The sequence below is a fragment of the Xiphophorus couchianus genome, chromosome 8 (assembly GCF_001444195.1).
Source record: "Xiphophorus couchianus chromosome 8, X_couchianus-1.0, whole genome shotgun sequence".
Taxonomy (NCBI): Eukaryota; Metazoa; Chordata; class Actinopteri; order Cyprinodontiformes; family Poeciliidae; genus Xiphophorus; species Xiphophorus couchianus.
Window position 1 is genome coordinate 306,268 of NC_040235.1, and position 14,867 is coordinate 321,134.

Genomic DNA, 14,867 nt, shown 5'->3' on the forward strand with positions numbered 1-14,867 from the left:
GGTTCTCCGGGAGTATGGGGTACCGGGCCCTTTGATACGGGCTGTCAGGTCCCTGTATGACCGGTGTCAGAATCTGGTCCGCATTGCCGGCAGTAAGTCGGGCTCGTTTCCGCTGAGAGTTGGACTCCGCCAGGGCTGCCCTTTGTCACCGATTCTGTTCATTACTTTCATGGACAGAATTTCTAGGGGCAGCCAAGGTGTTGAGGGGATCCGATTCGGTAGCCTTAGGATCTCGTCTCTGCTTTTTGCAGACGATGTGGTCCTACTGGCCTCATCAGGTCATGATCTGCAGCTCTCGCTGGAGCGGTTCGCAGCCGAGTGTGAAGCGGCCGGGATGGGGATCAGTGCCTCCAAATCCGAGGCCATGGTCTTGAGCCGGAAAAGGGTAGAGTGCCTTCTCCGGGTCAAGGGGGGTGTCCTGCCCCAGGTGGAGGAGTTCAAGTATCTCGGGATCTTGTTCACGAATGAGGGAAGAAGGGAGCGGGAGATCGACAGGCGGATTGGCGCAGCGTCTGCTGTCAAGCGGGCGCTGTACCGGTCCGTCGTGGTGAAGAGAGAGCTGAGCCAAAAAGCGAAGCTCTCGATTTACCGGTCGATCTACGTTCCCACCCTCATCTATGGTCATGAGCTTTGGGTCATGACCGAAAGAACGAGATCGCGGATACAAGCGGCCAAAATGGGTTTTCTCCGTAGGGTGGCTGGGCTCTCCCTTAGAGATAGGGTGAGAAGCTCAGTCATCTGGGAGGGACTCAGAGTAGAGCCGCTGCTCCTTCACATCGAGAGGAGCCAGTTGAGGTGGCTCGGGCATCTGGTCAGGATGCCTCCTGGACGCCTCCCTGGTGAGGTGTTCCTCCTTCCCCGGGAGGAGGCCCCGGGGAAGACCCAGGACACGCTGGAGGGACTATGTCTCCCGGCTGGCCTGGGAACGCCTTGGGGTTCCCCCGGAAGAGCTAGAAGAAGTGGCTGGGGAGAGGGAAGTCTGGGCCTCCCTTCTGAAGCTGCTACCCCCGCGACCCGACCTCGGATAAGCGGAAGAAGATGGATGGATGGATGGATGGATATTGTACATTCTACCAGATGTACTTTTGTATTGATGTATGTGTATATTGTGATGTATATTGTTGTTAATCTAACAATATATTCTAATAAAAACTATAGCGATAAAACTATAGTAATATCTAGTACAATGTCAATATTGATCAATATCAATAGAAAATATGTCTGATAATGTTGATAATTCCATTGAGCTCTGATCCAGGACTGCATTACATTCTGTAGGTAGATGAAATGGTAAAAATGGCTTTGTGCTTGTATAGTGCTTTATCAAATCCCCAAGACGCCTTGCGCTTCACACTACAGTCAGTCACCCATTCACAAATGGGTGACACGGGTAACAGTTGCATGCTCCTGCGTGTACATACCCCCTCCCACCACCGCCATTATCCTTGTTTTTGTGTTTACTGATTGTGCAAGTGATTGTTTTTATGTTGCATTTTTATGCTGTATGTATTTTTCCGGCGTCCTTATATTCTGCTAACCTTCATACCTTTAGTATGCATAATTTAATGCAATCTGCTGGGTTTCCATAGAAAAAACTTTTAATCTAGTTTGAATAAACAACTGAGCTTACTTAAAATGTTTATATGACTGAATTGAAATTATTTTTATTGTAAAGTTCCCGGAGACGATATTTGTAATGAATTGGCGTTATATAAACAAACTGATGCCCTGCAGTGAACTGGCAACCTGTCCAGGGTGTGCCCCGCTTCTCGCCCATTGACAGCTGAAAATAGGCACCAGCCCCCCTCACAACCTCACTAGAGATAAGCATGTAAGATAATGGAGGGATGGATAAATAAACTGAATTGGATTCAAATTAACTGCAGATTTGAATGCTAAGTTTAATGGAGCAGTTAAACTAACCTGTTGATTGAGCACGCTAAGTAGTTACTTCAAATGTTTTCACAATAGAATAAGCATACTTGTTATTTAACTTTTTTTGCTTAAGGTGTAAGAAAACATTAAGTACATTTATGCACCAATTCAAACAACACAGTTTAACTTTTACATGCTCCTACATTTAACATTTTTTTTTCTCGTTCTCCAATTGTAGGTGCAGCTCCTATTATGATGGCTGAGCTGATGGGGTACTATATAATGGTCCTTTCAACTGTGGTCTTCTGGTCTCTCCCTTATAATACATCTTCCCTCAATCTGGATGATCCAAACGTCTGCAGTCACTGGGAGAGGTGAGTCAGAATTCTGCAGACATTTCTGTGTGGGGCTGAGAAAACTTGCAAGTACTTTTGATAGAATCTCCTTTATCAATTTGAGTTAAATTGATTTTATCATGAAACAAATTTTTTCCCCCTCACATTAATTCAAGAAACTCTATTTTCAAAAGAATAGAATATTTTTGAAAAATGGGGGACAGAAGAAGATGCAGACCAAGAAATAAAAAAGATAGTGAGCTTCAAACTCACTGGTGTTAGGGATTGAATGTGATTACTGTAGAAAGAGCATGTGTGGTTATTCATGAGACAGTCATGCGGGAGTTTTGTTGCAGGCCCTGCAACCAAATTCTTTTGGACAGACTTCAATTCTCACAGACTTATCTCACATAACTTTGAAAAACAGTAGTCAGATAGAAGTGGCACACTGAACAGTTTGAAATTTTAACTTATCTTACCTTCTCACGACAGACATAATGAATTTGCTTGTAAGTTTTAAGTGTCTTTCTTTGGTTTCAGTTACTCAAGGACGGTGACGGAGTCTTATGCTCATCGTTTTGATCAGATTTACTACGCCAACTGTCCAGACATCCTCAAGTGGTTCAAGTGCACCACATACAGGTCAGGAACATATCTTACCATACATCTAAGAGAATGCAGATTTTGTACCTGGAGTTTTATCAAAGTACAATTTTCACTTCTTAGTCATATACGTATGATGACAGAGTGGCTCACTTTTTTTTATAATCGGCTGTTTTATAATCTGTGAAAGCTTTTTAATTTAATTTATAAGGGTACTTTTACCCTTATAAGTTATAAGGGTAAATGTCCTCAACAAGTGACCTCTGTTCCCGGTGTGATTACAGGGAGATGTATCGGACAGCTTATCGCAGAGGAGAGAAAATCATGTACAGGATAAAGTCACAGTGTTGCCCAGGTTTCTTTGAAATTGGAGAGATGTGTGCTCGTGAGTGCCTGTATCCCCTCCCACCACCACTATTACTCTCGTTCCTCTGTATACACACGCAGAACCACACACACGTTAAATGAATCCTTTTCACCATATTAGGACTTTGTCTTAACATTAAGACAAAGTCCTAACAAATTCAACACTTTTGAATTTTGGCTGCCATCCAGCCAAAATTATTTATTGGTTATTGTTAACTAATAATGTCTAAGTAAACAATATCTAGGTATACATTAATGGTTAACAATTGCAACAATTAATTAATTAACTGTTTGCATTCCTAGTTTGAACAGATGAACACAGCACCTTCAAGAATATGGTAATTGTTCCTTAGGATAAACCAGACTTGTGCAACTCCACAATTCTTTTCTGGCTCTTTTGGTTTATTTCTTTCGTTTTTCTAATTGTGTCAAACAAGAAAGCTCTATGTACCAGGTGTGGTATAAAATACATCCACAGGTGTGCCTCCACCTGTGGAACTTAAATGTGTCAATTAAGCTATGGGTGGTTTCCAAAGGCCACCCGTAGCTGGTGGCCTTTGAATGTTGTTTTGTTGAAAATGATAAATATTTCCGTATTTCCCAACTGGTTTCTGAGACAGCATATTCTGAAACCAAATCACAAGGACTTCTATCTTATATTTTTAAATAGAAGTGATATGTTTGCAAAACATGTACTACATTAGTACAATGTAGCACATGTACTAAAAGTCTGCAACATTGTGGTCTTTGAATAAAATGGTTATTGTGTAAAATCAGTTCAGGTATCCCTATGGATAACTTCCTGAAATTCTTCACAGTGTACCCAGCATCAGGTGTGGAGCAATTAAATATAGTAATGCTTGACATCATATCAAATCGTTGGAATATTAATATTTTTCATCAGTCCTGTGAGCACCTGGTTCCCCGTGTCATCTTCAACTTCTGAGATTTTCCTCACTGCTTAAATTTGGTAAATGGTAATGTTTTTGATAATTCTAACTAACCTAAAACAGAGGAAGTTTGGTAAAATGTCTTCAGACAGAAAGGAAAAAAGGCGTATGTCTTTTATTCATTGTATGGAAACTTGTGGTTTCAATTGTATATTGGATGTTTTGTAAATTGCATTGTGGATTTAGAGAGCTCTATAGATAATCTGAATTTAATTGACAAAATTAAAAAAGTCAAATGAATTCATCATTGTTTCTGCTTACTCCTTGCACAGCACACTGTGAAGACAGCTGTGTTCATGGCAGTTGTATGGCACCCAACACCTGTCGATGTGAACCAGGCTGGGGGGGTTCCAACTGCTCCAGTGGTGAGTTCTTCAGCTGTTGCTGTCTGTGAGTGATCGTGTCATGTGTATGGCTGGTTTCCTGTGAAAGTACTCTGAACTCATGTTGAAAAAATGACTTTCAACTGCAGCCTATAAACCACACAGAGACAGATGGTTGCTTTGGTGTGAATGTCTTAATGTTGTTTTGTTGAAAATGATAAATATTTCCGTATTTCCCAACTGGTTTCTGAGACAGCATATTCTGAAACCAAATCACAAGGACTTCTATCTTATATTTTTAAATAGAAGTGATATGTTTGCAAAATATTTTAACCTGTCAGTAGTTCAAGGTATCAATTATTTTCAGTGTAAAACCTGAATATGTTTGGTTTTACCGACAGGTAACAGATTTTAGAAAATAATAAAAAGCTAATGAGGTATACTAAGCTCTTATCTACTAACACTGAAATCCACAATTCAACCAAAATAAAAAAATACAATGTAATGTCCATGCTTTCATGTGTAATAATGTTCTTTTTTCTGTGTCCTGGGATTCGATGCTTTTTCAGGATAAAAACTTGGAACATTATGCCTATGATACCAGTTAAACTCCCCCAGCTCTCCCTCCCCTGCCAAAAAAGTCATTAAACTTGGGGCATCGTGTGATGTAGTATTCCCCCTTCTCTCTGCCCCCTTTTTGTCTAACTGCTTGAAGAAAAATAGAAAAAGGCCACCAGCACCAACCAAAAACAGATTATAAAGAAACTGAAACGATCATAATTTTTTAAAATTATTCTCACATCTCCCTCTCTATAAGTGGAATAAAATAAGTCATTTATGAAATCTCTACACTCAGTTGCTTTTGTACAAGAAATTGGTAACCTTTATTGTGTAATGGTTTTTGGAATAATTTGGGCCCACATGCAGTGAAGCTCTCAGGAGACCAAACAGTTTGCGAGGCAAGGACAGGTTTTATCTTGGAGATGTGGAACGTGGGATGGACTCTGAGACAGGCAGCTGTTGGACTGATTGACATATAGACTGATAAAGAGTGGACCCAGCTTCCTAAGGATGGATTTGAATGGAATGTCACGTTAAAAGACCCAAACTTGGACTTCCGGGTATGACCGCAAGGTAGAAGGTCGCGTTCGACACTGCTCCTGACAAAAATCCTGCAAATTCCCTTTTAAAAATTACTGAACGCTACAACAACGGTAATTGAGTTTGATTTGGGTGAAACTATGCCAGGCCCTGGAAGAACGAGCAAAGATAAGTCAAAAATAACTATGCAATCCAAGTTGACGGACTACGGACCACAAAACGTGGAGCTTAGCACAAACGAAGCTAGCAAAAAAGTTAGCAAGGAGCCGAGCAGCAGCAAGGGAGTTGAAGAAGAACTAGCAGCTAACAGCGGCAAAATGAATAGCTCACTCGCCGACAAAGCAGATATACTTGGAGCAATAACGTCCTTAAAGTCTGAGTTTTCTGGAAGATTTGACGATGTTATGACAGCAATAGAAGCAGTGAGGAAAGAAGTGGGTGAGTGTGCGAAGCGTTTGACGCATGCAGAGGAACGTTTGTCCACGATGGAAGACGAGCAAATGTCGATAATTAACAAAGTTAAAAGCTTGGAGGAAATGAAGAAGCTAATGGAGGAAAAAATAGTTGACATGAAAATGAGGTCTCGCCTCAACAACCTTAGATTGGTGAATCTCCCCGAAGGCGTAGAGGGCTCCGATGCCTGTGGATTTTTGGAAAGCTGGTTACCAGAAGTGTTGGAGTTGCCTGCCCTGAGAAATCCGCTGATTCTCGAAAGAGCTCACCGCGTTGGCCCGAAAAGAAATGCAGAAGCACCCCCAAGAACCGTAATTATGCGATTTCTTAACTACAAACAAAAGGATCTGATATTCAAAGCAAGTAAAACAAAAACGGATATTCTCTACAACACAGGTGTCAAACTCCAGTCCTGGAGGGCCACTGCCTGCAACTTTTAGATGTGCCTCTGCTGCACCACAGCTGAATAGAATAATTAGGTCATTAGCAAGGTTCTGGAGAACTGATCTACACAAGGAGGAGGTCATGAAGCCATTTCATTCCAGTGTTTTTTACCTGTGGCACATCTAAAAACTGCAGGACAGCAGCCCTTGAGGACTGGAATTTGACACCCCTGCTCTACAAGAACCAGCGGGTGAGATTCTACAACGACGTCGCTACAGAGATACACAAGCAGCGCAAGCAGTACGATGGAGTCCGCAAGCGCCTCCGCGAGCTCGGGCTGAGACATGGCATCATCCCTCCGGCTAAACTGGTGCTAACGTACCAAGGGGAAACCTTCAGGTTCAACACACCAGCAGAGGTCCAAACGTTCATCAATCGGATTCAGAAGGGACAGATAAGTGCAATGGAGTGACTGAATAGATGCAGTACTGATGGAGTGTAGCGTTGGTGCGTCTCTAATATACCTTTTTGTTAGATCATCATTATGTTGACATGGTATAACGTGAAGTTGCACACTTTATTATACTTTTTTTAATATATATATATATATATATATATATATATATATATACCTTATACTTTTAGTTTCATTGTTCTGTTGTGATGTTCTACCTCTATTATACACACTAGAGATCACCTCAAATGTATAGGGATAATTAGACTGTTGGAAACGCAGGAGAAGATTGAGTACAGTAGAATAGATCATAAGGATCTATACGTGTCAGTGGTTGGAAGCAATATACTGGGAGGACCTGACCATTTGGTTGGGAACGGGGTTTTATTTGTTCAGGTAGTTTCAGGGATTGTGGGTGTATGTTAACTGTTCAGTTGTTTTTGTTGCCCCTCTTGGACATATTTGTAGAGTTATTGCATTAATGTCTTTTAAGTTGCATTAATGTCTTTTAAGTTGCATCAATGTCTTTTAAGTTGACATAACGCAGAGGACGGAAATTAAATGCACATCCTGGAACTGTAGAGGCTTACATAAAACAAAAAAAGTCAAACAAGTCATGAACAAACTGAAAGATTTAAACTCTAAAATAGTATTTTTACAAGAGACCCATCTCTTGGAGAAAGAAAATATAAAATTACGTAGGAGGTGGCAGGGGGATGTATATGTAGCTCCATTTACATCAAGAGCCAGGGGAGTAATGACCCTAATTCATAAATCTTCCTTTTCAGGTGACCAATGTTATTAAAGATAAATTGGGGAGATATCTGATTATTCAGGGGTCCATTTTACAAGAAACTCTGAACTTAGTAAATGTGTATGGTCCCAACACTGATGATGATGTTTTCTATACCAACTTCTTTCTTGCCCTTTCATCGCTGACAGAAAAATACATTATAGGGGGCGACTGGAACTGTGTTCTGGACTCCGCTCTGGACAGGGCTTCAGGAGCTGACCAAACGCACACCAGAAGTAGAGAAACAATATGTAATTTTATGAAAGAATTAAATTTAGTAGATATCTGGAGACATTTAAAACCCACTGAAACAATCTACTCATGCCATTCAAAAGCATTTAGAACATACTCGCACATAGACTATTTTTTGATTTCAAAAGAATTACTCTCAAATATTACTGATTGTTGCTATGATAGCATACTAATATCAGATCACGCTCCCTGTAATTTATTATATTCTAATAACAACATGTTGAGAGACCCTCCTCGATGGTGCTTACACCAGAAATGGCTGAAAGATGAGAAATTTCTTAATTATGTTGGAGAAAAGATAGACGAATATTTCAGTTTCAATACCACACAAACTTCAGCCTGTATAAAATGGGACGCTTTTAAGGCATGTTTGAGGGGTTATATAATCAGTTACACCGCATCAAAATCTAAAGAACAACGCAAGAGCAGATCACAATTAGAATCTAAGATTAAATTACTAGAACTACAAGCTTTTAGAAATGGCAACACAGAAACAGAGAAGGAATTGCTGTTATTAAAGGCGCAATATGAAAAAGAATCTGCAGACAGAGCGGCCTCCAGTTTATTAAGATTAAATCAATCATTCTATGAACAAGGAGAAAAACAGGGGAAACTCTTGGCATGGCAAATAAAACAACTCCGGGGGCTTTCACGCACTTTAACGCGAGTATCAGCAGGAGGATGCTGGACGCACTCCATGTTGATTAATATCTTAAATCTACAAAGGTCTATCTGTATAAATGATGTTTTTATATCGGTTTTACGGCTGGAAAATGTTTGAAACTTTTGCAAAAAAACATAACCTCTCTTATTAATAGTAAAGGGGAAATTTTAGTAGACCCAATCAAGATAAATGAAGAATTTAGAAAATACTATGAAAGGCTGTATGATTCTCAAGACACCTCCGATTTACAGGAGCACGACTCATTTCTAAACTCTCTGTGCTGTAGTGGCGCAGGGGGTTAGCACGCCCCACATTTGGCGGCCTTAGACCCACGGACGTCGCGGGTTCGACTCCCGGTCCCGATGACCTTTGCCGCATGTCCTCCTTCAAAAATGGCGCTGGCTGCCTGCAGACGCAGCTCCAGTCATGTGTGTGTTAATCTGTGTGTAAAAAATTCTTGCTGTAACTGCGAAATAATTTCCCTGCTGGGATGAATAAAGTAATTCTTCTTCTTCTTCTAAATAAGTTAATTATTCCCTCGATAGATGAAGGTTATAGAGAACAATTGGAAGCTGAAATTACAGAAGAAGAGCTGAGTAAGGCTATTGACTTCATGAAGGCAGGGAAAAAAGCTGGGCCTGATGGGTTCCCTATAGACTTTTATAAAAAATTTAAAAAACAATTACTAAGTCCTATCTTAGAGATGTTTCAGGAGACATATTGTAATGGTGGCCTACCAAAATCTATGACAAGTGCTTTAATCTTTGTGCTACCAAACCAGGGAAACCCAGCAATAAATGTGAAAACATGAGGCCAATAAGTTTGCTTAATGCTTACCTAAAAATACTCTGTAAATTATTAGCAATACGCTTACAAGATTCACTTCCTTCAGTGATACACAGGGATCAAAATGGCTTTGTTTTGGGACGGCAAGGTCTGCACAATGTGCGGAGGCTTCTAAACATTATTCATGGCTTGGGTGTTAAATCAGGAACTGCATTTCTTTCTCTAGATGCCAAGAAGGCATTCGACCGAGTCGAATGGGCCTATCTTTTCAACATTTTAAATCGTTTTGGTTTTGGAAACAATTTTTAAAAATAGATACACTTATTATATTTAAATCCTACTGCAGAAATATTAACAAATAAAAATGTGTCCAAACCAATTGTTATCAAACGAGGATGCCGTCAAGGACGTCCTTTGTCCCCTTTGTTATTTACTTTAGCATTGGAGCCTCTTGCTATAGCTGTAAGGTCCCATAAATCTATAGCAGGCATTACAATTAGACAAGTAGAACACAAACTTTCATTATATGCAGATGACATAATCCTGTTCATTTCAAACTTAAAAGAATCTATTCCAAGTTTGCTTAATTTAATAGAGGAATATGGTCATATTTCAGGGTATAATATAAATAAAGCTAAATCTTCATTACTACTATTGGATGAAAAAGAAATGTCCCTAGAAATAAGTTCAGAATTTAAGGTTAGAGATTTCACTTATTTAGGAATTCAAATATTTTCAAATCTAGACATGATTGTAAAGAAGAACTATGAATGTTTAACAAAAGAAACCACTGAAAATATCAATAGATGGATGCCCCTTCCCTTATCACTGATTAGCAGGATCAACACCTACAAAATGAATATACTTCCAAAAGTATTGTATATTTTTCAGAATGTCCCCCTGCCGCCTCCTGCAAACTGGTTTAATAATTTTAGGAAGTTAATTGTTGGGTTTTTATGGCAAAATAAACGGCCCAGGGTTAGAATGTCGCTCTTACATTTACCTCACAAGGAGGAAGGACTAGGGTGTCCGAATATGAAGTGATATTATTGGGCAGCCCAACTTAGGACTATTAGATATTACTTTAATGCCAGAGACGCCCCGCAATGGACAGAAATGGAATCTGAATCTGTAAGTCCATCTTTACCTGTATACATTTTTTCTGATTCAGTCCCAAGACTGTTGGGAAAAACAGTTAATCCTATTGTTAAAAACATGATCAAAATATGGTATGAAGTAAAGAAATTCACAAAAGAACCAGTTACATTATCACAGTTTACTCCTATATGGGGAAACCAAGATTTTAGTCCTGGAAGAACAGACTCTGTATTTAGACAATGGGCCGCAAAGGGAATAGATAAAATTCATGATTTGTATCAAACAAATTCAGCTTACATGATGTCTTTTGAAGAATTCAGGCAAAAATGTAATATAAATAGAAAATACTTCTTTAAATACCTTCAGCTTAGAAGCTACATTAGGACAAAAAACCAAAGATTTAACCAAGCCACCAAAGTCCCAGCTAGAAGAAATGATTTGCAAAGACAGCGCAAGTAGAGGTGCGATTTCAAAATTCTACAACTTTATGGTTTTAAATTCCCCAGAGGACTCGGCACTGAAACTAGAAGCCTGGAAATTAGACCTGGGAGTAAACCTGTCACTGGAGGATTGGCAGTCTGTCTATACAAAGGCTCAGAAACAAACTGTTAACTCTCGCTTAAGGTTACTGCAATACAAATGGTTAATGTGAATCTATTCACACTACCAGTCAATTTAAATCGGTACAATCCTAATATACCAGATATATGCACAAAATGTTTAGAAGAAAAGGGGACTTTGCAGGGAAATTCAAAAATTTTGGTATGCAATAAAAAGAACTGTAGAACATCTTGTGTCAAAAGATGTTGCACTAGACCCGGTTTTCCTAATTTTAGGTTTGTATCCAAAAAATACCTTGTTTACCGAATGTGAGCTTCTATTGATTGATATGTGTCTACTTCAAGCTAAAAGACTGATAGCACTATTCTGGAAGAGAACAACAGGACCAGGCATCAAATAATGGATCAGGGAAATGCTGAAGACTTTACCTCTGGAACGCATAACATATCTCCAAAAAGGGAAAAGCGAATTATTTGAAAACATTTGGAGACCATTCAGGAATTTTGTTGAAGGAGAGGACTTGTCACAAGACGTAGAAGCCAGCTAAAGACGAGATTAATGTCAAACCATAATGTTAAACAAGGGAGCCTCAGCAGTGGACTATTATCTCCTGTACACTTAAAGGAATGTATGCAGATATGTATGTAAGAGGGCGTTTGTTGGTCTTGTTTATTGTATTGGTTATATGGTAGGTATAACTGTAAAAAACACAATAAAAATATTGTTGGAAAAAAAAAGACCCAAACTTTCTGCCCAGGTGAATACTGAGGTGCCAGATCTCATTTGTCCGGAAAAATGCTGAAGGTTTGTTGGCAGTAAAACTGCTCAGATCAGCGATCAGGAACTTAGTCCAAACTTTTTTCGTGGTTACCTTGGCAGGAAAACACAGGACAGGTTAAATTCACCAGAAAATAGGTAGGGTTGCCACCTTTCAGAAATTAAAATAAGGGACGCCCACGCCCACTGTCATCCTACACTCGTCGGGTGAGATGGCCACTGCAGTGATAGACATATTAATGGCAGTGTATTTTGTTTAAAAACAAAAAGTGATTCATAGAGCAGTCATTCATACATAGAGGTGGGTTACAGTATCCCAAAATTGTATTCCAATCAGATTAGCAAATGTTCAACATGGTTTTAATTAAGTAAAAGTAGAAAGGAACTGTCTAATAAATCAGTCAAGCTTTAACTAAGCAAGTGTAAAAAAAAATTGGGTAAAAAGTCTACTCAACACCTGATCACAACACCTGATTTAACTTTTTTTTTTCAATTGCTTGTATTCATTCTCACTGAGACTGTTCAGCCTGAGATGTGTGTCTTTCCACTCACATCTGTATTTTTGCAACAGTTTTTGCTTCTAAGGACATGGCAGAGGACATTTTAAAAGAATGCAGGTTGATAGCAGCTTAATTCAGCTGTTTAGTGTCTGTCACTAGGCAACCATGACAACAGCACCGGACTGTAGCATTCTGGGGGGTCTTTTATAGCTCCCGCCACGACAATTTTGCTGACTTTAATATTTCCTGTGTTTTAGTTTGGTCATTATTGTTACACTGATAGGTGTGTTTGTTGGACATTTATATAGATACAGAAAAAATCACATCCCGTAATACAGGATGAAACATCCATCCATCCATTTTCTTCCGCTTTATCCGGGGTCGGGTCGCGGGGGTAGCAGTTTCAGAAGGGAGGCCCAGACTTCCCTCTCCCCAGCCATTTGTTCCAACTCCTCTGGGGGAATCCCAAGGCATTCCCAGGCCAGCCAAGAGACATAGTCCCTCCCATGTCTCCTGGGTCTTCCCTGGGGCCTCCACTCCAGCGAGAACTGCAGATCACGACCTGATGAAGCAAACAGGACCACATCATCCGCAAAAAGCAGAGATGCTAAGACCACCAAAACGGATCCCCTCAACACCTTGACTTCGCCTAGAAATTCTGTCCATGAAAGTAATGAACAGAATCGGTGACAAAGGGCAGCCCTGGCGGAGTCCAACTCTCACCGGAAACGAGCCCGACTTACTGCCGGCAATGCTGACCAGACTCTGACACCGGTCATACAGGGACCTGACAGCCCGTATCAAAGGGCCCGGTACCCCATACTCCCAGAGGCCCCCCCACATGGCTCCCCAAGGGACACAGTCGAATGCCTTCTCCAAGTCCACAAAACACATGTAGACTGGTTGGGCGAACTCCCAAGCACCCTCCAGGACCCTACTGAGGATGCAACATTTAACAGCCAAATAGCAACCCTAGTCTCAGGAGGCTAGAAGTTACCATGAAGTTTAACATTCTGGCATCAAAGTGCTGGCAGCCAACTCCTCTTATGTCCCCATGAGGAAGCTGATGATCCGCAGGTAGGGTTGCTACCTTTCAGAAATTAAAATAATGGACGCCCACAATGGCCTGTGTCGTCCTACTCTCATGGGGTGGGATGGCTGTTGAAGTGACAGACATTATTTTATGGCAGTGTTTTTTGGTAAAAAATAAAGAAAAAAGAAAGAAAAAGAAAAAAAGGTTGATTTATAGAGTGTTCATACATAGCGGTGGGTTAGTTATGGAGTGTCAGTCCTCTGTATATAGTACTCCAACCAGAGTAGTATACATTCAACAGGTTTTTACTTATGTGGAAGTAGAAAGGAACCGTCTAATAAATTACTTAAGCTTTAATTAAGTAAAGCATATTGTTTTTTACACATTATGTTGTGCAAAACATATTTTGATAGAACTGTCACATTGTGGCTAAATTTGGCCTTTTGGACTTTATTTAATGAGTTATAACCTTTTAAAATGAATTCTTAAATGTTTAAATGGACTTGCACCTACACCAGTAAGCCATTGTATGCAGAGATTACAGGGCAACAGCAGATTTAGTAGAGCAGCTTTAAATAGAAATGGTAAGGTTCCTTTTCGTAGAACCACTTTTGATCAAAGGGCTCTGTCTGAGAGGATCTGCAGTTTGAACTCACTTCCTGTCAGTTTAAAGTCTGTAACCAGTTTTAGTATGTTCATAAAAACAAACAAAACTCTGGTTATGTCAAAAACAGAACTGTATCCATACTTAATGTTTTATGTCTCATTGTTTTGCAAGATTGTGTATATGTTGTCAACATTATGTTGTGCTATTTCAAATGATTATTACTTAAATTTTTACTAGTTTTTTATGTACTGTTTAAAAAGCCCATGTAGGGACAAGTGCTGAGAATTAGCTGTGGCTATAAGCTCTTTGATGCAAACATGGGACTGTTCTGTTCAGTTTGTCTATGTCGATGTGTGTCTGTGTCCCTATCAAATAAACTTAAATTAAAAGTCAACTCAAGTACTGAGTAACTGATCATTGCACCTGATTTAATATTTAAAACTTGTTCTCAGACAAGGGGCGCCGTATTGCTGTCTGAAGACACGTGACCCGGATGAGGCGCGAAATTCAAATGGAGGGCCGGAAGGGGAGTTCTCCGATTCAAGACAAAGCAAAATTTATCACAACTAATGCCCTATATAGGCTGGAACAGACGAGGTATCACAAAAAAAATACGGGTATATTTAGAATATGATCAGTATTATCTTGGTAAAGAAGACTAAATCTTGAGGATTTACCCTAATCAGGCGATCCACATAACTAGCTATCTGGAGCTGCAGACCTCATATTATAAGACAAGCCAGAAGAAAGCTTTCAAAAGCCTGTATAATACAATCATTTAGTTTCAGGTTGAGTGGAGCATTTAGGATCAAAAGAAGCATTGAATTACTGTCGACTTGTTTCTGCCGGGTGAGTAGTGAGTTGTGCTATTTTAAGTAATTAGTCTATGATGACGATGCTATGGCTAACAACGAACTAACCCATGTTATTTCTATGTGCTTGGATCTCCATC

At 39.9% G+C, this 14,867-nt stretch overlaps 1 protein-coding gene across 3 annotated transcripts in view; it reads left to right on the plus strand.

Annotated features, from left to right (window-relative positions):
* LOC114149953 (multiple epidermal growth factor-like domains protein 10) overlaps positions 1 to 14,867 on the plus strand; it is a 102,535-nt gene that overhangs the window by 17,771 nt on the left and 69,897 nt on the right. For all 3 annotated transcript variants that reach the window (XM_028026075.1, XM_028026077.1, XM_028026076.1), the window contains exons 2-5: positions 2,114 to 2,249; positions 2,751 to 2,852; positions 3,098 to 3,198; positions 4,402 to 4,494. In XM_028026075.1, coding sequence (XP_027881876.1) covers positions 2,128 to 2,249; positions 2,751 to 2,852; positions 3,098 to 3,198; positions 4,402 to 4,494 — 418 coding nt within the window. In that variant the 5' untranslated portion in view covers positions 2,114 to 2,127. The remainder of the gene's footprint in view (positions 1 to 2,113; positions 2,250 to 2,750; positions 2,853 to 3,097; positions 3,199 to 4,401; positions 4,495 to 14,867) is intronic.